General features: G+C 42.2%; 1 protein-coding gene across 1 annotated transcript in view; it reads right to left on the bottom strand.

Annotated features, from left to right (window-relative positions):
- Positions 1-14,677: 14,677 nt before the first annotated feature.
- Positions 14,678-25,968, bottom strand: part of LOC139021688 (ankyrin repeat domain-containing protein 26-like) — an 83,168-nt gene continuing 71,877 nt past the window's right edge. Inside the window, exons 19-21 of the mRNA XM_070432167.1 lie at positions 17,384-17,548; positions 16,633-16,669; positions 14,678-15,310 (exon numbers count right to left, since the gene is read on the bottom strand). Coding sequence (XP_070288268.1) covers positions 16,642-16,669; positions 17,384-17,548 — 193 coding nt within the window. The 3' untranslated portion in view covers positions 14,678-15,310; positions 16,633-16,641. The remainder of the gene's footprint in view (positions 15,311-16,632; positions 16,670-17,383; positions 17,549-25,968) is intronic.

The raw sequence follows: 25,968 nt of genomic DNA, 5'->3' as shown, positions 1-25,968 counted from the left end.
TGCATATCTCGCTAATCAGCTAATGGGAGGCTTAGCGAAGGTATGGTCAATTACCATGTTTGTCTATTATTAGGTAAAATAAATAAACCTGTTAAATTTTTCTGGACAATGCCAGAATTTTTATTTTTTTTTAAAACAAGTGAATTTCTTATTGATGGCAACTAAATGGTGTTTGTAGCATTTTTATCATACAGTATATTACATACATTCACTATACTTTTCTAACTTAGTTGTCCTACTGTTATGGGTTGACTCAGCGAGATAGACCACCGACTCAGAATTTAAGTTTAGGTGCCTTTATTAAGCCGGCCAGCTGACCACAGTCCCAGCACCCCGCCAAAGCAAAAGGCTGAACTGTGGTGTAGACTGCAAAAGTTACAGCATATTTATTTGCAAAAACTACAAAGTTACAAAGCCTTGTTTACACAATTTGTTCCCGATACAGTATAGCATTATCACCTTCCTATCTATGTTTTCCGGGAACAGAGAGCACAGTATATTGAGGAGGGACCATGAGAGGGACCATGAGGAGGGACCCGATATGCAGCCCAGTACATTCCCTACTGGTCTTATTCCCGAATCAAATCTTTGATTCAGCGCCCTCCTCTACGATATGAAATTGAGGAGGCATTTGGCAATGCAGGGGCCAAATATGAACCCTAGGAGGAGCAGAACGACTGGTCCTCCCAAGGAGGAGATCAGGGTAGTTAGCCAGGGGTACCAGGAAAATAAATTCTCATACCAATTGCCTTCAGCCCTTCTAGTCTCTTCTTGGTCAGCCAGCCGTTTTCGCAGCTGGCTAAGGCTCTCCCTGGTCACCCCCGAGTGGTTGGTGTAGAAACAGCAAGACTCCCCTAGGGCCAGACAGAGGCCTCCCTGCTTCAGGAAAAGCAGATTTAGGCCTCGTCTGTTTTGTAATACTGCCTCTGCGAGTGAACCAAGGGAGTCCTCCAGTTGGCTAACAGATTTTTCGAGAGAGCTTAAATCTTGATCTATCTGCCTACTTAACTCTTTATAATTCTGGTGGCCGGTTGCTAGGGTGGCTGTCCCGATGGCCGTGGACCCTGCTAGTCCTATTCCAATAAGGAGGGGGACTAGGATGGGGGCCCTTTTAACCCTTCTGGGTTCGAGGTTTAAATGTTCTCTGCCCCCTTCTCCCGAATAATAATATACCTGTGGGAGGATATGAGTTAGAATGCATAGTCCAGGGTCCATCGGATTCTGGAGGACTGGAGAGAAGATGCAAGGGGTTATACCAGTTGTACATGCCCACCAAGTCCCCTCTGGAGCTACTAAGTAGGTGGGGGTCTCTCCTGTATAATTCTTTGGAAGTATGATAGATGAATTACATAGATCTGTATAGGTGGAACTGCTAACGGGGTAGTTCATAAGGTACACACAAGTCCCGGGGTTTAAGATGTCCCCAAGAGTAAGTCCTTGGTGTTTGTGTCCCCACATACACAATCCGTCTGGCAGACTTTCTGCCGAAAGGTTTCTGATGGCAGAAGCGTCCTTCCCGAGCTGGGCCCCTGCCCCTATCCCAACATAATAAGGGGGTTCAGGGTTGAGGCACAGCCAGCAATCCGCAGTCAGGTTTGGGGAGGTGCGATTTAGGAAAGAAAACATTAAGTCCAAGGTTCCCAGCAGCTTCCAGTTTGGTTTTCCTGCACCTGTATCCAAAAGCTGTTGTAGGTCCCCAAGGGCTGGCGAGGTCGTGGCTGCAGGTGGAGTAGGGCTGGGGCTCCCAGACCTTTGTGACCCAGGGGAACTAGGAGGTTTAGCTGGGGCTGGGTGCTGTGGCTGGCTCGGCCTCTCTGGCTTGTCTAGGGGATGCAAGGGACCAATCGGGTTGAACCACCAGGGAAGAGTCCGGCGTTGAATGGTGAAGAGTTGGCCAGGGTCTCGGCCACTTACATAGAGTCTTAGTCCCCAGGTCTTTCCCCCTTCCCATTGGTCAGTCCACCAGGCGAGAGGCATGAGGAGGGCAGGGTTACAATTTCCGATCGTGCAGTTCTTCTTCCGGGCCCCAGGTCGAACCTCTCTTCAACGAGTCTCTGGTCTTCTGGACCCGCCATCCCTCGACGCTGTCGTTTGTTTTCTTAACCTGCATACACGATGGATCCAGTGCCTCTTTCCTGCGACTTTGATGGCGGTTGGAGTGCTCAGCACCACCTGGTAGGGTCCATCCCATCTAGGTTCCAGGCTGCCAGGGTCATGACACTTCACCCAAACGAGATCTCCCAGAGAGAAGGCAGGCTGTGTTGGACTGGATCTCAGCAAGTCCTCCTCCAGTATGGCTCTCGCCACCCGTCATGCTGACTTGGCGCTGCTCTGCAAAGCCTGTAAGGATTTAAGCAAATTTTAGGTAGAGAGATGGGCGACTTCCTCCTCCCTCAACCTGGGCACCAATGGCAGCGGTTGCCCAAACATTATCTCAAAAAGGAGTTAGCCCTTGGATGTATGGGGTGCACCTAGCTCTGAGGAGAGCAAAAGGAAGGAGACTTACCCAGTTTTCGCCAGTCTCTAATTTTAACTTAGTTAATGTTTCCTTTAAGATCCAATTTATCCTCTCTACCTGTCCAGAACTCTGTGGTCTATAAACACAATGCAATTTTCAAGTAACTCTTAGGGCCTTAACTATGGATTGTAACTTTGGCGATAAACGCCAGGCCATGGTCGGACCCCATGTATAGTGGCAGGCTAAACCGGGGGACGATTTCAGTGAGGAGTTTTCTAACTACTAACTGTGCTGTCTCTGCCTTGGTTGGGTATGCCTCAGGCCAGCCAGAGAAGGTATCAATGAAAACCAGCAAGAATTTATACCCTCCTTGTCCTCCTGGTATCTCGGTGAAGTCCACTTCCCAGTGTTCTCTGGGGTTCTGACCTCGGAATCGCTGTCCCAGTGTGGCCACAACAGGGGGCCCTTGATTCACCCGGGCACACACTTGGCACCTTCTAGCCAACTTTTGAGATATTTTCGGGAGCCCTGGGATGTAAAATTCTCTTCCCAGTAGTTCTGATAGCTTCATTCCCCCAGGTGGGTGCTCTGGTGGGTCTGGGAAGCGATGGTCCACCCCAGGGCTTCTGGCATTATAGGCCTCCTATCTGGCAGAATTAGCCATCCAGCCTTTCCTTTCCCGGCCCTTAGTTTCTCAACTAGCCTCTGTTCCTCTGGAAGATGAGTAGGCTTCTCTGGGAGCCTTCGTGCTGGCAGGGCTACGAGAACTTCTAGGGGCCCTACTGGTCTTTTAGTCAATTCCTTGGCTCCTATATGGCTGCCAGGTGGTTAAGTATCTCAGGAGCTTTTTCCTTTCCTCCTGAGGTCAGGAGACTTCTTTAAGGTGGCTCCCGTGTCCTCCTGTAAGGGCAGTGTGAGGAGATATATCCCTGTAGTCCCTAGGTAGGTCTGGCAGGGCCAGTGTCAGGGCACTTACCAGGGCTTCTTAGATCTCCCCTGGCTCCTCATGTACCCCCCGCTACCAGGTACCTTCCTCTACGAAGCTGCTCCTGTCGTCCGTGTAGAGGGTCTCATCCGGATTCTGCAGGGCTGGTCCACAAGGTCCTCACGGAGGGAAGTAAGGGTAGTCAGTGTCTCCTCGCAGTCAGGCAAAGGGGCCTCTGCCTTCTCGTCAGGGAGGAGTGTGGCATGGTTCAAGGCAGCTGTTTTCAGGAAGCTGAAATGTTTACTCTTTTCCCCTTTCCCTACCAGAGGGCCTGAGTGAGTGCTATGAGTTCCACAAGGAAGTCCACCTTTTGACCCCCCACTGTCAGGGTTATTCTGGGCTCCTGGGAGCCAGCTGAGCCCTGACAATCCCAATCCACCTCCTCCACCAGCATGGGAGGGAGTCGGTTCCCCCGCAGGTTCAGGGCACTCCCTTTTCCAATGTCCTTCCTTTCTGCAAAATGCACATTGATTTTTCCCAAGCCTGGGTTGAACTCCTTTTATTCCACGAGGCTTTTCTTTGCCCTTGTTGTCTCTCTGGCCCCTTGGGCCATTTTCCTCATTTAGGGCCAGGAGGACCTTGGCCATCCAGGTGTTTAAACCTGCCAGTGGGTCCTTCAGATTGTCAAAAACCTCCTGGGCCACCTCAACCAACTTAGAGATTGATTTCCCCTCAAAGCCTTCTAACTTCTGTCATTTTTTCCTAATATTTGGGGCCGACTTGGAAACAAATGCAACATTGACAGCCCTCCGACTTTCCAGGGCATCAGGGTTAGGCCCCTGGACTGTCTCTGTCACCTTAGAGAGGTTTGTGGGTCTCCAAGCAGCAGCTTGGATGTCCCCTAATAGAGTCTGGCGATACCGATCGAGAGCCTCCTTTCCCCTGTCACTATAGGGGCTCCAGTTGGGTTGCCTGGAGGAAAACACAGCCTTTAATCTGTCTTTTATTTGTTCTTTCAGAATGGACTAAAGTAGCTTTATTTCCCTACAGGGTCTTATCTGTCACAGGACCTTACAGGGTCTGTAATTCCTGTAACAGAAGGCTAGTATTCACCACTTTATTAACCCCCTCTGTTCTAGACAGGCCTTCCCCAGTTTCCTACAGTTGAGGTTTTGTGCCACCCCTGACATGGCCATGGTTACACAAGCCTATAAGACAGTATACAGGTTGCTAACTGTCAACTGTCTCTCAATAGAGACCAAAAAAAATTTTTTTTAATATACTTTATTGATTTTTCACAGAGAGGAAGGGAGAGAGATAGAGAGTTAGAAACATCGATGAGAGAGAAACATCGACCAGCTGCCTCCTGCACATCTCCTACTGGGGATGTGCCCGCAACCCAGGTACATGCCCTTGACCGGAATCGAACCCAGGACCTTTCAGTCCGAAGGCCGACGCTCTATCCACTGAGCCAAACCGGTTTCGGCAAGAGACCAAAATTTAATAGGTATTCTTCTTTGCCCACCTGGGAAACTGCCCTCTCGGCAGCTAGACACCATTTACTTTTTGAGTTCATTCCACAGAGCCTTTTTCATGGACAGTTTACACATAGGCCAGTTCTTCTTTCTAGCCACAAATACAGTTTGTCCAATGTCCTTAAAATGTATTCTGGCACAGGAGAAAGTTGTTTTGCTGTACATAGGTAGCTTAATCCCTATACAACTGGGCTTGGACCTCTGCCTAGCAAATTGCAGTCTATAAGTTCAATATGCAGCCTCCGGTCCTCCTAACTCAACGAGGTTTCAGCTAGTCTCTGAGTCAGACTTCTCCACTCTTGGAGAATTTCAAAGTCCTGATGGCTCCCAGGTCCAGGGAGAGTGCCTTTTTCTTAACTCTGTTTATATTTACAGGGCCCTGCTTTCCCTGTCTTCCCACCAGTCCCCTTTATGGCAGAGCAGTGACCAGGCCTCTTTGAAGGGAGTGTACTGAAAGGGGATATCAGCCCCTCCTCTTCCAGCAGGAACAGGTACTAAACCCTTTCAGTACATTTGCAAGCAGGGAGCTTTTACTAACTCTATCTGCAGCTTTTATAGATCTCAGCCTTATGGCTTAACTGCTGTAGCCTGCAAGCTAATGTCAGGTCTATTTTCTTGCTGCTGCTTCTTTTTTAGGGTCACTGCAGGCAGCTCAGGCATCCAGCCCCCCTTCTTTGATCATTCACTCCCTAATCTGGTCTGGAGCTGGGAATAGATCCTCGGTCTGCCTTGCTTCCCCAGAGGGCTGCCTGTCTAGCCCAGATCTAGAGGGCCGGCCTGCAGTAGTGGCAACATAGGAACTGCAGGACTGGCGGATGTCATAAGGTCCTGCAGGTTCTCCCCCCCCCCCCCCATACGCTGTCCCTGTCTAGTATGGGATGGACTGAAGGGGTTGAAGGACGACAAAGCCCCTCCTGTCGGTGGGTGCAGAGGGAAGACAATTGGCATCAGGGGAGGCAGGGGCTCTGGGTCGAGCTGGTGGCTTGGCCTGGGCCTGAGGCCCGGGCTCACCTGAATCCGGCGCCAGGGGACCATAGGGGGGGGGGGCGGCTAATGGGTTCTTCCTGCTCTCCCTGAAGGACCGGGGGAGCCTTTCCCTTCTGGGGCCAGGCCAAAAGAATTGTCTGTCTCTGTCCCAATTTTCCCTCGGGAGGCAAGCCCTCATTTACCAGGGCTTCTTGGACAATATGTCAACCTAAACTTGAATATAAGGAATTTGATTAGGATGCCCTGGGTGGCCGTGTATGACGTAATGGACCCAGTAGGCAGTGGTCAAAAGACCCTGCATCCGGCCACCTCTCCTGGAAAGTGGGCCACTCATTCACAGAATCACTGTAAATCAAAAGAATTAACATTATAAACTTTAAATCTACCCTAGAATTTCAGTTTAATACAGTAAATTACAACCTAGGGAAGAGCAGCTGATAGACAGAAATCTTTATTAACTAAGTGGGCTGATTCTCCTTAACAGTGAGCAAAAGACTCTGAGAAAAATAATTCTTGCAGTTGCCGAGAGACTATTTGCAGACTGCTAAGGGACCAGCCCAAACGTTCAGCCAAGTATATCAACAGAAAGCAGAATAAATCAAAGTAGCTCTTACTTCACACAGACCAGTAATGATTTACACTTTTTTCCTCCTTCTCTGTAGTAAATTGGCTAGTCCCACACAAACAAACTTTGTCCCAACCCCATGATGATCGGTGATGAGAGACAGACAAGCGAGGGGATGACCTGTTTCCACAGATCCTCATGCAGATGCCCGCCTGGCCGCATCCCTTGGGAGCTTAGATTCGTTGTAGCTAAAGTGCACCCATATAAACCCCGGGCCTGGTCACCTCCACATGGGGGTGAGTCACCGTTATGCCATATGACGAATCACGGAACTGCAGGTTGGGGCCCACTCGGACTCCATAACTGTAGTTGTTGAGCCACATAAAGGAGAGGAGAGGGCAGGCCCCCTCCCTCCACTCTCACACACTTTCACCAGACATTCACTCAGAGTTTAAACAATCCACACAATTCCTAACAATTTCCTAATTCCTGAGGGAGCTCTATAGCTTCCCGGGAGGTGATCAAGCTCCCCTTCCACTCACCCGGAGTGGGCCTGACTGATCGGGGGTCGACAAAGATAACTGACCCTATCGCATTTGACAAAGACAAAGACAACAAAGAACAAAGACAAAATAAATCAGCCAAATGCAACCTAAGGTTGCCTGGAACCTGCAGCTTGCTCCTTGAAGTCCTGAAATTTTTCAAAAAACATTGCAGCAGGGTGTACACAGAAGCAGACAACTTTTTAACAATAAACAGCAAGACAAACATATACCAGACAGACAAACCCAGTGCAGCCTACAGCCGCACAAACCAGGGACCCCGGCCACTGTCGTGGCCCCGGGTCAGGACCAGGAGTACCGCTGTGTCCAGCCCTCCATATAGGTCCTTCCGTGGGACGTCCCAATTCCTGTTTAACAACAGGTCCTTACCTCTCTTGAGAGTCCAGGTGGCTCGGTTTCCGAATTGAAAGTTTTGGGTGGACTGGAGGCCTCCTTGGTAGTCGTTCTCCACAGGTGTGGGGTATCTCGCTGAGTGCCCGGCAACAAGTGGGGGAGAGCCTCCTGCCTTGAATAGGGGGTCCCTCTGCTCCCTGCTGTGGGAGAGCCTCCTGTCCTAAACAAGGGGTCCCTCTCCTCCCTGCCGGGAATCTCGCTGCAGGCCTCCAAATGTTATGGGTTGACTCAGCGAGATAGACCACCAACTCAGAATTTAAATTTAGGTGCCTTTATTAAGCCGGCCGGCTGACCACAGTCCCAGCACCCCGCCAAAGCAAAAGGCTGAACTGTGGTGTAGACTGCAAAAGTTACAGCATATTTATTTGCAAAAACTACAAAGTTACAAAGCCTTGTTTACGCAATTTGTTCCCGATACAGTATAGCATTATCACCTTCCTATCTATGTTTTCCGGGAACAGAGAGCACAGTATATTGAGGAAGGACCATGAGACCATATCTCAAGGCCTGACCTGATGTCAGTACCTTCCTATCTGTCTGTTCCAGGAACAGACAGCACAGCAGCCCAGTACACCTAACAGCAGAAAGACTGGAAATGACTGATCACTGTGACACACACTGACCACCAGGGGGAAGACGCTCAACACAGGAGCTGCCCTCTGGTGGTCAGTACACTCCCACATGGGGGAGCTCTGCTCAGCCACAAGCCAGGCTGATGGCTGCCAGTACAGCGGTGGTGGTGGGAGCCTCTCCTGCCTCCTAAGCAGCGCTAAGGATGTCCGACTACAGCTTAGGTCTGCTCCCCGCTGGCCACTGGACATCCCCTGAGGGCTGCCAGGCTGCCAGAGGGATGTCTGATTGCCAGCTTAGGCCCAATCCCCTGGGGAGCAGGCCTAAGCCATCAGGTGGTCATCCCCCGAAGGGTCCCAGACTGCGAGAAGGCATAGACCGGGCTGAGGACCCCCCACCCCCGAGTGCACAAATTTTTGTGCACCGGGCCTCTAGTATGTATATATTGTGAAATGATTTATACAACAGCTAAATTAACATTTATCATCTCACGTAGTTACAATTTTAATTCTTGTCATGAAAACTCTCAAGTAACATCAATTTTTAACAGATTTTGCTGAGACTAAGGATTTTAAAAGATATCCATGAACACAATGAAATAACTAAGGTCCCTAAGCTACTATATCTGAGTTATTTCACAGGATTATGTTAGGGATCCAATGAGAAAAGTGATTTAGAAATTGCTTGTAAACAGAAAAGCACTACATAAGAGTTGTTTGTTATTACTGTGAGTTAATGCAACTGATGTTTGAGGGAACACAGCTCAGTTTATACTTTCGAATTAATCGTGTCATTTTATAAGTAAAGATCTTGGTTTGCAATTAACTTATTCCAATAAAGGTGTTATTACTTAAAATATTTGGGGGAATTTTTTGGAGGGGAATTTATTTCAACCTGGTTTTGAATATTGTTAGGGTTGAGATCTATTTGTCTTTTAGGCATAGATTTGGTTTTGGAGGCAGCCAAACATTATTCTGATACCAATTTGTTGAATAAATGGATGTTCAAATTAAGTAATACTGGGCTTTTTTCAAGAAAGGAAGTGCATGTGTTTGTGTTTATGTGTGTGTTATGTACATCGGAGGATGTGTAGTATAATAGGAAAAAGGGGAAGGGGTTTGAAAATTGCCTGTCAAGGCAAATTTAAAAATAATTTTACAAATTGTATTGAGGAATGACAGCATCACCAAAATAAATATATTGCCTCCCAAAGTAAATATGTTGAAAAAGTAACACATTTGATCTAGAAATTATGTTCATTGAAAAATCAGACTCACTTCTTTGTAGTTGCATTTCATTTGGGAACTCTTAACATTTTTACCATTCTCAACTGGGGCACTGGATGCCAAGTATAATACATTACATATACTTTAGGGTCTTGATATGTTTTCAATGAAATTAGGTATGTTTCTAAACTACCATGAGAAAAAGAAACCTCAAACTTCACTTAAAACACATAGCGAAAATTATGTTCCAAAATATAGCCATATAGTCAATATGGCTACAGATAATTTAATACCTTTAATATCCTTTGTAATATTTTTTTAAACTTGCACCATTTAAGTTATGGCACATTTCCAGTTAAAACATTTCCAGTAAAACAGATAAAGATGGGGTATAAGTTAATGCTGTGATTTTTGAGACTAATTTTTAAAAAATTCTATAGTCATTGTCCATAAAAGTACCAGAGAAATGTGACTCAGTATATACATACTTTTTCACTTGTTTTCCTGTACTTCTATTTCTAAGGCTTACAAGACTGCATTTTTCCTATACTACTTCCTGTGCCCATTCAGAATAAATAAGTATTCTTCTTAAGAAGTAAATGTTGCATGTGAATATGCAAATTACCAACATCATAAATGAAAAGTAAATTATTAACTGAATTAAATGTGATTTATGGAAATCTTATAAATGTACATTTGCTATGTATTTTGAATATGGGGAATATGGGGAAGAAAAAGAAAATTCGAGGTTTAAAAAAGTTGTCTTAATGTAGAAAAAAATTTTAAATTGACACAGTGTTTATTTCCATCCTATCTAATAAAAGACAAAAATGGTAATTGACCGTACCTTCGCTACGCTTCCCATAGGCTAATCAGGGCGATACGCAAATTAACTGACAAGAAAGATGGCGCGGTTAATTTGCATACATAGGCGCCAAGCGACGGAGGGAAGCTGGCTGGCCCCAGGCAGGAGCAGCAAGCGAAGGCCGGTGTGGCAAATGAAGAGCAAAGAGGGAAGCCCGCCACGCCGGCCTTGGCCACGCCCCCGGGGCCCGGGGCCCCTCCCAGCAAAGAGCGAATGACTGGGTTCCGGGCCCTGGAGGAAAACTGGTGCCAGCAGCCAGGGGAAGGGGCCCCTGAGGGGCCACAGACTGCGAGAGGGCACAAGCCGGGCTGAGGGACCCATTCGAGTGCACAAATTTTTGTGCACTGAGCCTCTAGTCAATATATAATTTATATTATCAAAGTATGTTTATTGCCCAAGTATATTGCCAATATACAGTATACTTATTAACACAGTAATTATTTGTTCTCATCAATAAGTGGATAACCAGATCTCATTATCCTAATAGTAGACAAAATGCAAATTGACCATACCTTCATTATGCCCAACATTGGCTAATCAGAGCAATATGCAAATTAACCCGCCAACAAAGATGGCAGCTAATTTGCATATACTGGCTGGGAGTGAAGACTGAAGACATCGTAGAAGGAAGCCAAGCAACAGAGCCGAGGTAGCAGAGATGGGTGGGAGAGACGCGGCAGAGAAGGGTGGGGTAGGAGTGGCAGAGAAGGGCAGGGTAGGAGTAGCAGAGACGGGTGGCGTAGGAACTGCAGAGACAGGAATGAAGCCCTATTCTTGCAGGAACCTTCCTGCAAACGGGACTCTAGTGAGATAATAAAGTTTATTAAAGTGGAAAACCCCTAATTCTACCTGGCTGAATTTAGTATAAAAGTGGGTTTATGCTGTGAGAAAGTAAAATTTAATAGCTGGCAATTCCTGCTCCTACACCTCTAATACTGCATAGAAATTTCAGCCCCTATAGCTGTTGGAAAATACCAAAGGCCCTTTATTTATTTAACTGTAATTGCATCATAAGCCTAGAAAATCTGGAACAATTCCATGAGGGTTAAAAAAAATGGAATGTTGTATTCGATCTCTAGCAATATGGTAGATAAGACTCAATGAAAAATTTTACTTTTACTAATGAAAACATCTGAAAAATATTTTAAGTTTTTTTTAATGTATATTTTATCTATCAAGGAAACAGGAAATCATCAGGACACCAATACAAAGTATAAGAGAGAGAAATAAGCCCTTAATCTAGCTTTCACCCTGAAGGCTTCCATAAAACACCAATGAACTTGAAATTTATTTTAAGAACTATGAGAGTATAGGAGACTACACTAGAGCCTAGCTTGGGAGACCTGTAATAGCAGAAATCATTCTCCCTTATCCATACAAAGCTGGAACCCAGTGTCATGGTGAATTTGAGGTAAACCTGCCCTAAAGATGGGGCCAGCAGCTAAACCTATCTGTGGGAGAGTATCCACTAAAAATGTATAACTTCATGCTGAATTGTGTTCCAAAGTCAGTGAAGAAAATCTGTCTAAAAGTGATCCTGAAATATTGGCTTCTGAGTACTCAATAGAAGCAAATTCAGACCCTATCTGGCAAAACTCACATTCAACCTAAGGCTCTAACAACTCTCAACAATAAAGTTCCAAGGAAGTGGTTACTATTGCAAAACAAACCAAAAAATATCACAACATGAACAAGGAAACAGATTCCAACATTTTGCATTATATGAAAATATAATATAACATATTTTTGGTATCGATAAAGAAGTTGAGATGATAACAATTATGAGCACAAAATAAATTAACTATTTTAAAAGTGAACAAAGATATTTTATTAAGAAACAAATTGAATTTCTAGAAATGAAGGATATAGTATAGTAATTGAAATAGAAAACTTAGTAGCTAGACTAGGCAACAAAGTAATAAAAAGGGAATTGATAAACTAGCAAATAGGTCTGACGAAATTATGGAGAATGTAATACACACAGACAAAAATAGATAATATGAAAACTAGGGTTAGCAACATATGTTAACTATCTAGTCATAGTTCCAGAAAAAGAGAATAGGATGAATGCCAAAGAAATACTTGAAAAAATAAACACAGAATTTTCCACAATTGATGAAAACCCAAAACTAAGCAAATCAAAAGGAATACATCCTAAACACAACATAACTAGAGGCCTGGTACACAAAAATTTGTGCACTCGAGGGCTCCCTCAGCCCGGCCTGTGTTCTCTCACAGTCTGGGACCCCTTGGGGGATGTCCACCTGCTGGTTTAGGCCCACTCCCTGGGGGAATGGGCCTAAGCTTGCAGTCAGACATCTCTCTTGCTGCCCAGAAGCCCTCAGGGGATATCCACTTGCCAGCAGGGAGCAGACCTGAGCTGCAGTCAGACATCCTTAGTGCTGCTGAGGAGGCAGGAGCGGCTCCCACCAACAGCACAGTACTGGCAGCCATCAGCCTGGCTTGTGGCTGAGCAAACTCCCCCTGTGGGACTGCACTGACCACCACCAGGGGGCAGCTCCTGCGTTGAGTGTCTGCCCCTTGGTTGTCTGTGTGTGTCATAGTGACCAGTCATTCCCATCGTTCTGCGGTTAGGGTGAATTTGCATATTACCCTTTTATTATATAGGAGTGCCTGGCCAGCCTGGGTGAGGGGGCTGAGGATCATTTTCAGGCTGGTCACAGCCCCTCAGGGTGGGGGTCCCCGCTGGGGGGCCTGGCCAGCCTGGGTAAGGGGCTGATGGCTGTTTGCAGGCTGGCCACAACCCCCAGCCACCCAAACTCCCAGTGGAGGCTGGCTGGAAGCAGGTATCTGGGATTTATTTAGCTTCTATAATTGAAATTTTGTTGCCTTTTGAGGAGGCCACAGTCAGCCAGAGCAGGTGGGAAGCTTGGCTTGCTTCATCGCCAGGGCAACCAAGCCTCCTGCTTGCTTCAGCTCCGTGCCTGCCAGCCACCATCTTGGTTGGGTTAATTTTCATATAGTCGCTCTGATTGGCTGGTGGGCATGGCATGGGCATAGCAGAGGTGAGGTCAATTTACATGTTTCTCTCTTATTAGATTAGATAAGTATTCACTTTAAACTATAATAGTTTTTAAAATTTTTATACTGCACTACTAATAGTACTACTACTAAGATACCAAATGCACTTTTGGACTTCTGTGGCTCTTTTGCTTTAATTAGCATATTTGTCTTTTATTAGTGTTGATTATGTAAGATAATTCTATTTTCCTAGGAAATGCACACTAAAGTATTTAGGAGTAAAGAGGTATCATGTGTGCAACTTACAAATGGTTCATATATTATATCTAACAGACCTACATTTACATTTATTTAGGCAATAGACAGGAAGGGAGAAAGGATAAAGTAAATGTAGTAAATTGTTAACATTTGAGGAATGGTTTTAGGAATTTTTTTGTACTATTGTTATAACTTTTCTATAAGACTGAAACTTCTAATACAAAATATTTCTAAAAGAAAAATTTTAAAAATAATTTTAACACATTATAACCCATTTTATGAAATAAACCACAAATTCATATTGATAAATGAATAAATTAAAAGTTTAATGAAGAAGAGATATTTACACTGACTCTAAAAACTTCCCTATAAAGCAATAATTGTGAAGTGAAAAAAGAAACATTACAGTGGAGAAACCCAGTAGATACTGCCTTCACTGATGAACATTAACATCACAAAGAATGACAAATCAAAACTGTAGGTCACATCACAGGATGCAATGAGAAGAGTATAGGACTACTTCTGTGATGCTCTTGCTAAAAATGTCTGATCTGAATCCTACATAATAAAAGCCTAATATGCTAAGTGTCTGGTCATCTGTTCAACCAATCAAAGTGTAATATGCTATGCTAAGGCCAACCACTTGCTATGACATATACTGACCACCAGGGAGCAGACACTCGACCCAGTAGATTAGCTTGCTGCTTGAGTCTGGCTGATGAAGATGGCCTGGACATGCCCTGGAGCCCTTCCGCGGTCCCTCCCTGGCTGGCCAACCTCCCGCGCCCCCCCCTCGTAATCCAGGACCACTCAGGGGATGTTGGAGAGCTGGTTTCAGCCCAATCCTGCAGGCCAGTCCAAGGGATCCCTCTGGTACACAAATTCATGCACTGGGCCTCTAGTATTATCATAAGGAAACATCAGAAAAATCCATGGTCTGAAATTGAAGGACGTTCGACATACATTAGTTGAACTTCCTCTTCAAAGGATTCAATGTCATGAAAGTCAAGGAAAGACTAAGGACCTGTTCCAGCCTGAAGGAAAAGAATAGCCACTACAGCTCAATGGAACCTATGGATCTGAACAGGGTCTTCATGCTATACAGACAAGTGGCAAAATTTGAAAAGGATGTGAGGATGAAACAATAGAATGTATTAGTGTGAATTTTCTGATTGTGGAGGTGGTATGGTAGACAAGTGGAATGTACTAAAACAATAAAGCACGGTGGCACAGTGTAACAATTTACTCTCAAATAGTTCAGGGAAACAGAGTTCTTTGAACTAAAACTTGGAACTTTCTGTAATTTTAAGACTCTTTCTAAAAATTCATTCAATAAATGGAAAAGTAGAAAAGCCTTAGGCAAACTTTATTTCCCCCACAAGGAAAAATTTTTAAATATGTGTTTAAAATTGCATAAGTCCAATGCCATGATAACATTTTAATATAGCTAAACAGAAGCCATAGCAGCAGATACCAAAATTATCTCTGTCTAAATCTTTAGGATCAAATATTGTGATAAAATTGGAATATGTAAAAATATCTATCAACTAGCTTCACTAAAATATGAAGGACAAGTTGTTTGCTTTGATGTTGTTTAAACAGTTGGTATTTGAGCAATTTGAATGTGTATAATTCAATAGTGCTGGCTTTCATTTACAAAATCTGCTTAAAACTTACTTAGATGCCCCCAAAATACTCCAGTTTAAAATACTATATAAATTTTCATCAAATATATGATCAAAAATTTTTTTCTTTAATACAAGTTCACGTCATGTGTCTAATGGAAAACAAAATGTTATGTAAACAGTACAGTAAATAATTTTTTACTGTTTATGTTTCAGATCATGTAATTTTTCAGCAAAATCTCTTTATATTCTTTTTGTGTTTTCAAAAGTAAATCTTGACATGAACTTGACTGACTGATTGATCCTACAGATCCTACAGGACAAACTCTATAGGATTCAGCTTCAAATTTAGCAGCATCTGGAAAGAAAAAGAATTGTATTCTTTAAACTACAACTAAGTATAAGTGTTAAAAACAATAAAGACTTCTATATCTGGGTACAATATACAACACAAGAATACTATGAAACGTAATTATTAATTCAGTGGTTGCACACTGTATTAATTGGTATCATGGCTAAGTATCAGAGCTTCTGGTTTTCCCCATATTCAACACCATGCACTAAGGTAGTGTGACAAGCACTGGAGTTACAAGATGAAGATGACACAGCCCACCCCTGAACAATCATTTATATATATAAATGGCTAATATGCAAAGTGTCCCCTCAGGAGTTTGACTGGGAGACCGGAAGTTCGAACGCTGCTATGATGTGTGTTGACCACCAGGAGGTGGCGTGGAATGAAGCAAGGCCCGGGCCCAGAGCTGGAAGGCCCCAATCGACCCTGATTGCCAGCCAGGCCTAAGTACCCTACCTTTGCACAGATTTCGGGCACCGGGCCTCTAGTTTACTGTAAACTGAAAAAGCAACAAACGAGCAAGCAATTTCACTCAGAGTCATAGATACCACCAACCAATATAACACAGGGCACTATTGGAGCACACAGAGGAGACATCCCAGTTTTGTGTCAATATTGTCAGCTTTTTGCTGGAGGTGATATGTAAGTTGATATCTGATGGACAAAAAAAAAAAAAAGTATGCCAGAAAGAGAAATGAAGCAGATGCGAGAACTAGAAATGAGGAAGAACATTTGTGGAACTGGAAATGTCTAGTTTAGCTGCTAGAGCAAAGGGGCAGAGCAGCAAATAGAAGGCTGCATTATTTGGCAACAACTAAATGGACTTCAGTGTTTTTACTCCACGTAAAGGAATTTGGAGTTTTCATGAAGGTAAAAGAATGACAAGTCAATGACTGGAGTTTTGAATATTTCCCCTCAGTTGACAGTTACATGAACTGTAACTGCTTGACAGTATTACTAGATGAGTCTGGTTATTTGGCCTTATATCACTAGTAAAAACATGAGAAGTGATGAAGCCAGTTTTCTGACCATAGTTTCAGTGTGCAGGTCGACAGTCCACGGCAGAGGGAAGGAAGAGAATAGCCAGAAATGAAGAGAGATGCATGCTGGTAGACTTCTGAGGTCTTTAAAGAGCCATAGAACATGGTGATTACATGTGGGATAAGTATATTCTTCCTTATGACTGTTTATATTTCACATTTTTCATTCACATGGAAAAAAATATTTAATGCAGTATATATTATCCAAACATGGAAACAGATGCCATTTCCTATTCTCAGTTTATTTACAAAATCAACGATATCTAATAAGTTTTGGCAACATACCTTCTCTAGTTAGGGTTTCTCCATACTCCTGCCATATCTGAAATAGGTCAAATATTATTTTTAGTATTTAGGTTAAATAAGAGACATTATTAGAGAAATGATATATAGCTTATGAAATGTGTCTTTTAAATACTACTTTTAGAGACTGGAGCATTAGGGATTGCACAAATAGAAAAATAATCACATAAACAAAATTAATTCAGACTCATTTTAATTTTAGATAATAGAGAGCATGCATATATAATGCTATTTAGATTAATCTGATAGAAATACAATTATTATTGGTCCATTGAATAACCATAACTTCAGAAAAGTAATATTTGATACCATTGGTTTAAAGAAGTTTAAACAAGTCAAGTCATATTTAACACTGAATGCATTACTTTGCGATTCCAAGAAAAAATGCTATTTATAAAAATTTAGGTTTTTGTGAGTTTTTTTTTTACTTGAATTGATTTTTATTTTAAATGATCTTTACATCCCCCTTCAGGCCAGGTGCTGCTAGCCTACAGCCCCCCTGAGTTGCCTTTCCCTGCTGGGGGGCGGAGGGAGAGGGCTGCCCATGGGGGCGCTGAGGGGCCACACGTGGTTCTGTGCCTTGCATGCATGTTGCTGGGTAGGGGTCTGCTCCCGGGGGCGCCTCAGCTTCTCCTGCCCCTCTTGCCACTCCTTCCTGATCCCCAGGCCCCAGCCCAGTGGTTGGTCCTGGCACAGCCCAGGCCAAGGCAATGGGGACCCTTCCACGGTGTACCTGGAGCAGAGGCCTTCGTTGGGAAAGAGGCGGTGTCTGGTGTCTTCCAGGAAACCGGAGGGAGCCCGTGGTGACCCCTGGTGACCCTGTTCCCAACGCTGGAGATCCAGAGGCAGCCTGACTCGAGTTGTCATGGATATGCTGGCAGAAGACAGTGTCTGCATTCTAAATCATGGAAAAGCCCATAGGAGAGATAAGTGACTTCGGACTCAATATATTCAGATGAGTCTGTTGCTTCACATTTTGCCCTTGTCACTGTTTTTTGATGAAGACATCAAAAAACGCTTTAAGGATTCAGAGAAAAAAAAACCCTTTCCTAAAAAAATGAGTAAGATTTTTGGAAGAAAAGCTTACAGGCGCTCTATTAGATGAAAAAACATGTTCTGTGCGCCGAGAACAATTAAATAAGGCTTTATCATGCCTGCCGAGAGGTTTGCATTGATAGAGATAATTTAAAGAGAAAATTGGATAAAATGAACAAAGGCAACCTGAATGTTTAAAAGTATTGAATGAACAGCAGCAGTCTAAAGAAATAGAAGTCCTCAGGCTAAGAACAGAGGTGGAAACACTGCAGGTGATAAGGAATTTAAATCCACCTTCATCAAACTGGGAGGTGGAAAAGCTGAGTTGTGACCTGAAGATCCATGGCTTGGAACAAGAACTAGAACTGATGAAAAAAGAATGTAACTCTCTCAGAATAGAGCCTCAAAAAGCCAAACAAACACATCCATCTCAGGAAGACAATCTGCAGAGCAGAGCTCTCCAAAGACTAAGTATTTCAAGTGATGATATGCAAAATGTATACTGGGAGCTGAAGGGAGAAATGTCTAATTTGCATCTGGTGACTCAAGTACAGATTGAACTGAAAACCCCAACTGCCATCAAGAAAGCCTGTGCCCCGTAGGATTCCCGTAAGACCTTGGCAAAGACAGCACACAACTGCACTTGACGAATTTCACTGCAACAAACAAAAGACACCCCCCTCTCTCACCAAATGGCAAAACTCTTTGTCTTACCACAGCTTCCCCTTTACTAGGAGATGGAAAAGTTTTATCAGAGAAAGCAGCTCCCCATCATGCACAGATAATGAGAGACCCATTCCTCATGACTGCACAAACTTTCAGGAACATTACTCACATGGCAGAAATTCCCTGGAAGATAATTCCCAAGCCCTCCTAAATCAAGTGAGACAGCATTTGGGGAGACTAAAAATGAAACGTTGCCTTTACCCATCCTGCCACCACCGCATAACTTGGATCAACATAATCAAAACTGCCTTTATAAGAATGAATTCTGAAGAGATCTGTGACTTGGTCATGAAGTTGCTGCACCTCCCCCAAGGGCACTCTTGAGAAATTCTTTAATAAACTGAAAGCGGGATTTGATTAAACTTTTGCCAAGTTCCTCAATGTACACGTCTGCACATACTGTAACGTATTATGTAGTTGATTTGCCAGTAGGAGAGAGCAACCCTTCATCTTCACATTCTGCCTAACAATCATATATATTACTAACAAATTAATAAACTTGTTTCAAAAAGACAAAAAATAATAACAAAATGAGCTTTCTATTCTTATACTTTTAGAAAATTAAAAGTTTAAGATATGTTCTATGCTATTAATTTTTCAATCTAAAATTACAAAAGTGGTACTTTCATAAGGTCACATGAAAATTCTGCTGGCAAAAGATAACTGAAACTATGCTACTGTCTGTATTACGACTGAGACATTTCTTTATTCATATGAACAACAAAAGTTTCAGAAAATCTTTGATTTGAGGAATAAAAAAATCAATATATGGCCCTGGCCGGTTTTCCTCAAAGAGCTTCAGCCCTTTGACGTAAGGGTTGCAGGTTTGATTCCTGGTCTGGGGCATTACCAGGGTCGCAGGTTTGCTCCCCGCCCCCAGTAGGGTTGCATGCGGGAGGCAACCATTAAATATTTCTCTCTCACATGGATGTTTCTTTTCTCTCTCCCCCTCCTCCCTCCCTCCCAGTCTCTCTGAAAAGCAATGGAAAAAGTATCCTCAGGTGAGGATAAATAACAGTAACAAAAATCAATATATAATTCTGTAATTGTAATAACCTTGTTTTCTTTCTAGAAATTAGAGCTACATTTGGAAACAAACAATTATAATTATAGTCTACTTAATAATGAAATGTGTGGGAATACTTCCAATTATATTAAAAGTGTCCTGATCTAGAGTGTTCTTAATAAAATTTTTCTTTAAAAAGGTATCTTTTCACTCAATGCCTGAAACAGGGTTTAAAATAGTATATTAAGCATTAAACACTGTGGTGATCATTATCATGTGATACCCAATGCCAAATTTCAGGTATGAAGACAAATTTTATGACTAACATGCTCCCCAGTATTTTTGGAGGCTGTTTTTATTAACACTTATGACAATAGCATGACAGACAGGCCTTATTAAATGGATAATGTGGCAACATTACTAGACAGACTTTGTAAAATAAATAGCTCGATACTAGATAAAGACCAAGGCCTTTATTGAATCAATTTTCTGTCACCATTAATAAAATAGGTATTATTTGAATCACACTTTTACACAACTTGAATTAAGAAACTACCCATGGAACATTATTCTCTGTTCCCACAAAAGCTCCTTTCCTAAATATTTACTTCTGTGATGTTTATGCTTATTTCTAGGTGAGGACTTTGTCCAGAGGGTGGAAGGAGCTTGAAGTTCCAACATTAATAAGGAGAACACATCTGCCATTTTATTCCTATTGTGTCATTTTCAACAATATAAAAAGGTGAAAAAAGTATACACATTAAAACAATGTATCAGCAACATTCAATTCAAAGGATTTGTCATTAGAAGGATTTTTCTCAGAACTGGTAGTTCCCAAACTCTCTCCCATAGGAATCTGTTTCCCCTGTGGACACCTGCAGGATTGCAGGGCTTCAGAGTCTCCATCCCCCCTTAGTTAGGCAGCTCGATTTGTCTGTATTATATAAAACATTTTCATGCAAATTCTAAAAATAAAATTTCTAGTCTAAAAAAATATTTAAGGTATGAAAATCACTGATTTATTTTTTTTAATTTTTTATCAAGCATATATATGTCATATTTAATGGAAAGTTCCATAGATTTCTGCTTTCATACAAAAAGCATAGTGAAGGTAAATATGAGCAAATTGGGAGACCAAGATGGCGGCATAGGTAAACACCAGAAATTGCTGCCTTGCACAACCACTTCAAAAATATAACTAAAAGACAAAAAGGACATCATCCAGAACCACAGGAAGGCTGGCTGAGTGGAAATTCTACAACTAGAAGGAAAGAGAAAAGAACACTGAGACTCAGAGGAGGTGCGGAAGTAAAGTGCAGAGGTAGGGAGGCGCACGCAAAAAGGGCAGGCAACTGAGGACCTGGTTGTCTTTTTTAATCAGGAGAAAGTCACAAGCTCCCAAATGCTCTGAACTCCACTTCTGGGCGAGTCTTTGGGGACCCGGATTCATACAGGGAAAAACTGGACTGTCTGGCATCGGTTGGAACTTGAGGGCGACTTCCTCTCAGAGGTGCTTGCAGTGATTACTGCGGGACACTGAGACACGGTGCCTCTTAGGGTAGGACTGAGTAGCAGCCATAGCTGCTTGCTCCACCCTGTTGAACCCCTGAGACCCTGCCCCACCCAAGCTGTGTGCAGAGGCATTTGCATATGAAAGGCCTGGCACTTTGCAACCTGAAAATTACCTAACAAACTGCAGCTTGGTCAGAGAGACCCAGAACTTCCAAAAGAAGGCCCAAGGCCCCACAGCAGCTTGCATTGCTTCACAGCTGGGCCTCATCTGGGCACCTCCAAACCCCAAACAAAGAAGAGGAATCTGCAGATCTCTCCATAGCTCCTGCTGGGTAGCCTCAGGCAGAGGCTAAATTAGCACCTCCTTAGAGATCCAAGAGCCAGTGTACCCAGTGGTCAGATTGGTACCATCCAGATTACAACTCCTCAGATCCATAAGGGACACACTCAGGGGGCAGACTCAGTGAGCACCAAAGCCCCACTGAAGCAAGTTTTGCCCCAGAGGGGTATCTAAAGCACAGAAGTTCTCCCACTGCAGACACAGCTGATTCTCACAGCCAACTGGCCTGGAGGTCAATTCCTCCAAGTGATATCTACAACAATCAAGGCTTAACTACAACAAGACAGTGCACAAAACCCAGAAAGGGGTGCACTAAGAGTGTCCACCTCAGGTAACTGGGGAGGCTGAGCCACTGGGCCCTATAGGACACCTAGCACAGAAAGCCAATCTATCAACACAGAGAAGCAGCCAAAATGCAGAGACAAAGGAACGGGTCACAAATGACAGAAATGGAGGAAAGCAAACTACTGGACATAGAGTTCAAAACCACACTTATATGGTTTTTCAAGAATTTTCTAGAAACTGCCGATAAATTTAGTGAGACCCTCAAGAAATCTAGTGAGACCCTCAAGGTTATGAAAAAGGATCAACTAGAAATTAAGCATACACTGACTGAAATAAAGAATATTATACAGAGTTTCAACAGCAGACTAGAGGATTGCAAGAATCAAGTCAAAGATGAGAAATACAAAGAAGCAAAAAACACCCAACCAGAAAAACAAAAAGAAAAAAGAATCCAAAAATATGAAGATAGTGTAAGGAGCCTCTGGGACAACTTCAAGCGTACCAACATCCGAATTATGGGGGTGACAGAAGAAGAGAGAGAGAAAGATATTGAAATCCTATTTGAAGAAATCATGACAGAAAATTTCCCCTACCTGGTGAAAGAAATAGACTTACAAGCCCAGGAAGCACAGAGAACCCAAAACAAAAGGAATCAAAGAGGACCACACCAAGACACATCATAATTAAAATGCCAAGAGCAAAAGACAAAGAAAGAATCTTAAAAGCAGCAAGAGAAAAACAGTCAGTTACCTAAGAGGGAGTACCCATATGACTCTCAGCTGATTTCTCAACAGAAACTATGCAGGCCAGAAGGGAGTGGCAAGAAATATTCAAAGTGATCAATAGCAAGAACCTACAACCAAGATTACTTTACCCAGCAAAGCTATCATTCAGAATTGAAGTTCAGATAAAGAGCTTCACAGACAAAAAAAAGTAAAAGGAGTTCATCACCACCAAATCAGTATTATATGAAATGCTGAAAGGTATCCTTTAAGAAGAGCAAGAAGAAGAAAAAGGTAAAGATACAAATTATGAACAACAAATACACATCTATCAACAAGTGAATCTAAAAATCAAGTGTATAAATAATCTGATGAACCGAATAAACTGGTGAATATAATGGAATCAGGGGCATAGAAAGGGAGTGGACTGACAATTCTTGGGGGGAAAGGGGTGTGGGGGGTATGGGAAGAGACTGGACAAAAATCGTACACCTATGGATGTGGACAGTGGTGGGGGGTAAGGGCAGAGAGTGGGGTGGGAACTGGGTGGAGGAGAGCTATGGGGGACAAAAGCGGAACAATTGTAATAATCTGAACAATAAAGATTTAATTTAAAAAAAATATTGTAATAATTATGTATGGTGCCAGGGGGTGCCAGACTTATGGGGTGATCACTTTGTAAGTTATATAAATGTCTAATCACTATGTTGTACACCTGAAACTAATATAATATTCAATGTAAAATGTAATTGAAAAATAAAGTTACAAAAACATCAAAAATATATGCACAAACTGCCAGGATTTGGAATTGGTATATCTTCCTTCATGCTCTATTTCTCTCTTGTATTTCTTGCTAATGTCAGTTTGTCTATCATTAGCAGCTAGTCTTTTTTACCTCCCCTTAATTGTCATTTCTAATATGTTAGTAATTGAGAAACCAGATAAGCAAACTTTGAAACTTTGGCTCCAAATACACAATTCTGCTTGAAGGCTTTAATGTCCCCTGAATAAACTGCACAATATTTAATGTTTTTATTTTGTGGCAGCTCTTGTGGTTACTCAGAGTTTCATTTACTTTCTGGTTCTTGTCTCTTTTGGACAGCGGAGGACTTGTTGCAGGCATATAAGCATAATCAATGAAAATCACTGACTTAGTCCAAGTTCCTAATTTGTCCTAAGAGGCAACAAAAGCTCAGAGAGATTACAGGTTGCCTGAGGTCAGAAAACCAATTAGCTGCAGGCCCAAAGTGGGCTCTAAGGCCTAAGGTTCTGTGCCGGCTCCTTCCTCATATTTATGGAAAAATAAACAAAACTTTAACTATAACTCAGAGAAAATGAATCTGTAAAACTGTCATGTAGCTCAATAATGTTTTAGCATGAGACACAAAATAATAGCGTTGTAACTCAACTATCAATTTTTAAGCAATGAGTAAAAATATAGAAACAGAAATTAATATCATACATCCTATTTGTAGCAGTCATTACACTCAATTAATAAAGCACAGATTATTTAGCCACAGGACAAGAAACTTGAAGGAGAAAATCTTTGGTTAAACTAAGGAAATTCTTCCTTAAAGGAACTATCCATTCCCTCCAAATAAAACTTGGTTTACCCAAATCAACCAACAAATGAATTATCTGTGTTGGGGGTTATCTATAGCAAAATTTAAAACACAAAACAGATTTCTCTTTACTGTTTGGCATACTTCTGCCCAACCTCTTTCATCCTTAGTTGGTCTGTACACAAGACATGAACTTAATTTCCATTATGACTTAACCCCATCAGAAATCATAGGAGCACCTTCACTTCTCTGCCCTCCAGTCTCCACAGGAGGCCTTAGGCTCTCTCTACCTTCCTCACTAGGGGACAGAAGAGATATCTGATGTGTGCACTTGAGAGAAGGAACTGGGGATGCTTGCTTAGCCCCAAAGCACTTCTTTGAAAAGACATGGCTGCCCACAGTCACATGAACTTGGGTCTGCTCTCATCTCTGCAGGGAGCAGCCTGCCCAGGGACAGGTGTCAGGTATTTCTTCCCTCCACTCCCAACTGGGTGTGAAACTGCCTGATTTGGGATGAGTGTTCAGAAGCCCTGTGACCCCACATCTAAACCACATTTTCCAATTCCTTACTATGTGTGAGTAACCAAGCTAGTAAGTCCATCTCCATCTGCCTGACTCTATGATCTAATCTCAAAAGGGAAGCAGGGCTGTCATTTGCCATCTACTCCAGCACAGCTCCAACAAGAAAGATGACTACTCTACACTTACAGAAATGTCTTCTCCTTCCTTGACTTTATACTTAATGTACGTTGTTCAAAACAACCCCCTTTTAAAGAGGGAAAAGTTATATTTTTGATAGAAAAATGCAGAGAAGCCAACAACAACAGCAAAACACAAAAAATGCAAATATATGCTCATTCATTTAACACTAATTTATTGATAGGCTACCATTCTATTACATTTGATATTACAGGTTGAAAAATAATGTTGCCTTCTCCTTTTGAGACCAATTGATACACATATACAAACGACACACACATCTACATTCCCGTGTGTGATATATGGTCAGTAACTATTGATATTTTTAAGTTAAATTTTGGTATCATCCTTATTTTAAAAGTTATAAAAATAAATGTAATATAAACAAAATAAAATCAAGTACATTTGCACATTTGAACTATAGCAATTCATTATCTAATTGTAAAAAGGTTAATGTGAGAAGGAAATACATTATCAGCTTGTAAATATCAAAAACATGTATTTTATTGCAGAAAAAAAAGAACCAAGGAAAAATTTGCTAATCAAGGAGCTGAAAAGTTAAGTACAGAGAAAAATGAATGGAAAAAAAGCATAGGAAGAAGTTGAGCAATTATCGGTTGCCTTTAAAAGATAAAACGACTACGGGGCAATTGTGTAAGTGGACAAAATAAAGTGAAGACATGAGGAATTATATAGAGCATATAACTTATGTGATAAACAAGTTTGTTAAGCTCTGTTTCTGCCTTCTGAGAAACCAGCATCACCACTGTGAGAGTTTGAAAAGAGGTAAAATTCAGAGTAGAAAGGCACTGCCTTGTTGATGTAAACATGTGGTCTGTGTTTCGTGGGGAAGCACTGAGACTCAACCTTTTGTGGAGACACAATGTTCTGTCTGCCATGTACAAAGCTAAAGTCTTAGGAATAGTAACTGTTTTAGCTTTCATGTATTTGTATAGCAAGAGTTGTTAACTGAATACACATTTGAGAAATAGAAAAAATTATTTACATAAATTATTAGAGTTCTAATGTTTTCTGAAAGTCTTAGAAATGCACCAAAAGTCCAAAATCAGTCAATGTAAAATTGAGTCTCCCTATTTAACACAGATTGAAAGGACAATGAGGAACTAGGTGACATGCATTGTGTTAGGAACACAAATATTAAAAAACAGTTGAATATAAAAAATTTTGAAATCAGAGAAATTCTATCTGTTATAAAATTGTCGGGAATAAATTTTTAAGTTTTCAGTTCTAAGAAAACAATTCCAAGTGCAAGAAAATGTAGTGATACGTCGGTTCAAGCTAATTTTAACTTTTGTAATTTATCATAATAAACTAAATAACAGAGTTAAATAAAACTGTGAAATCACTTCTGGTGTATTGGACAAACATCCAGAATTAAACTAGAATGTGAAAATTAATGGTAAGAATGAA

The sequence above is a fragment of the Myotis yumanensis genome, unplaced genomic scaffold (assembly GCF_028538775.1).
Source record: "Myotis yumanensis isolate MYYU_CA2020_CCGP unplaced genomic scaffold, mMyoYum1.0.hap1 SCAF_1, whole genome shotgun sequence".
Classification (NCBI taxonomy): domain Eukaryota; kingdom Metazoa; phylum Chordata; class Mammalia; order Chiroptera; family Vespertilionidae; genus Myotis; species Myotis yumanensis.
The sequence above is the reverse complement of the archived record's forward strand: the minus strand, read 5'-3'. Positions and strand labels throughout refer to the sequence as shown.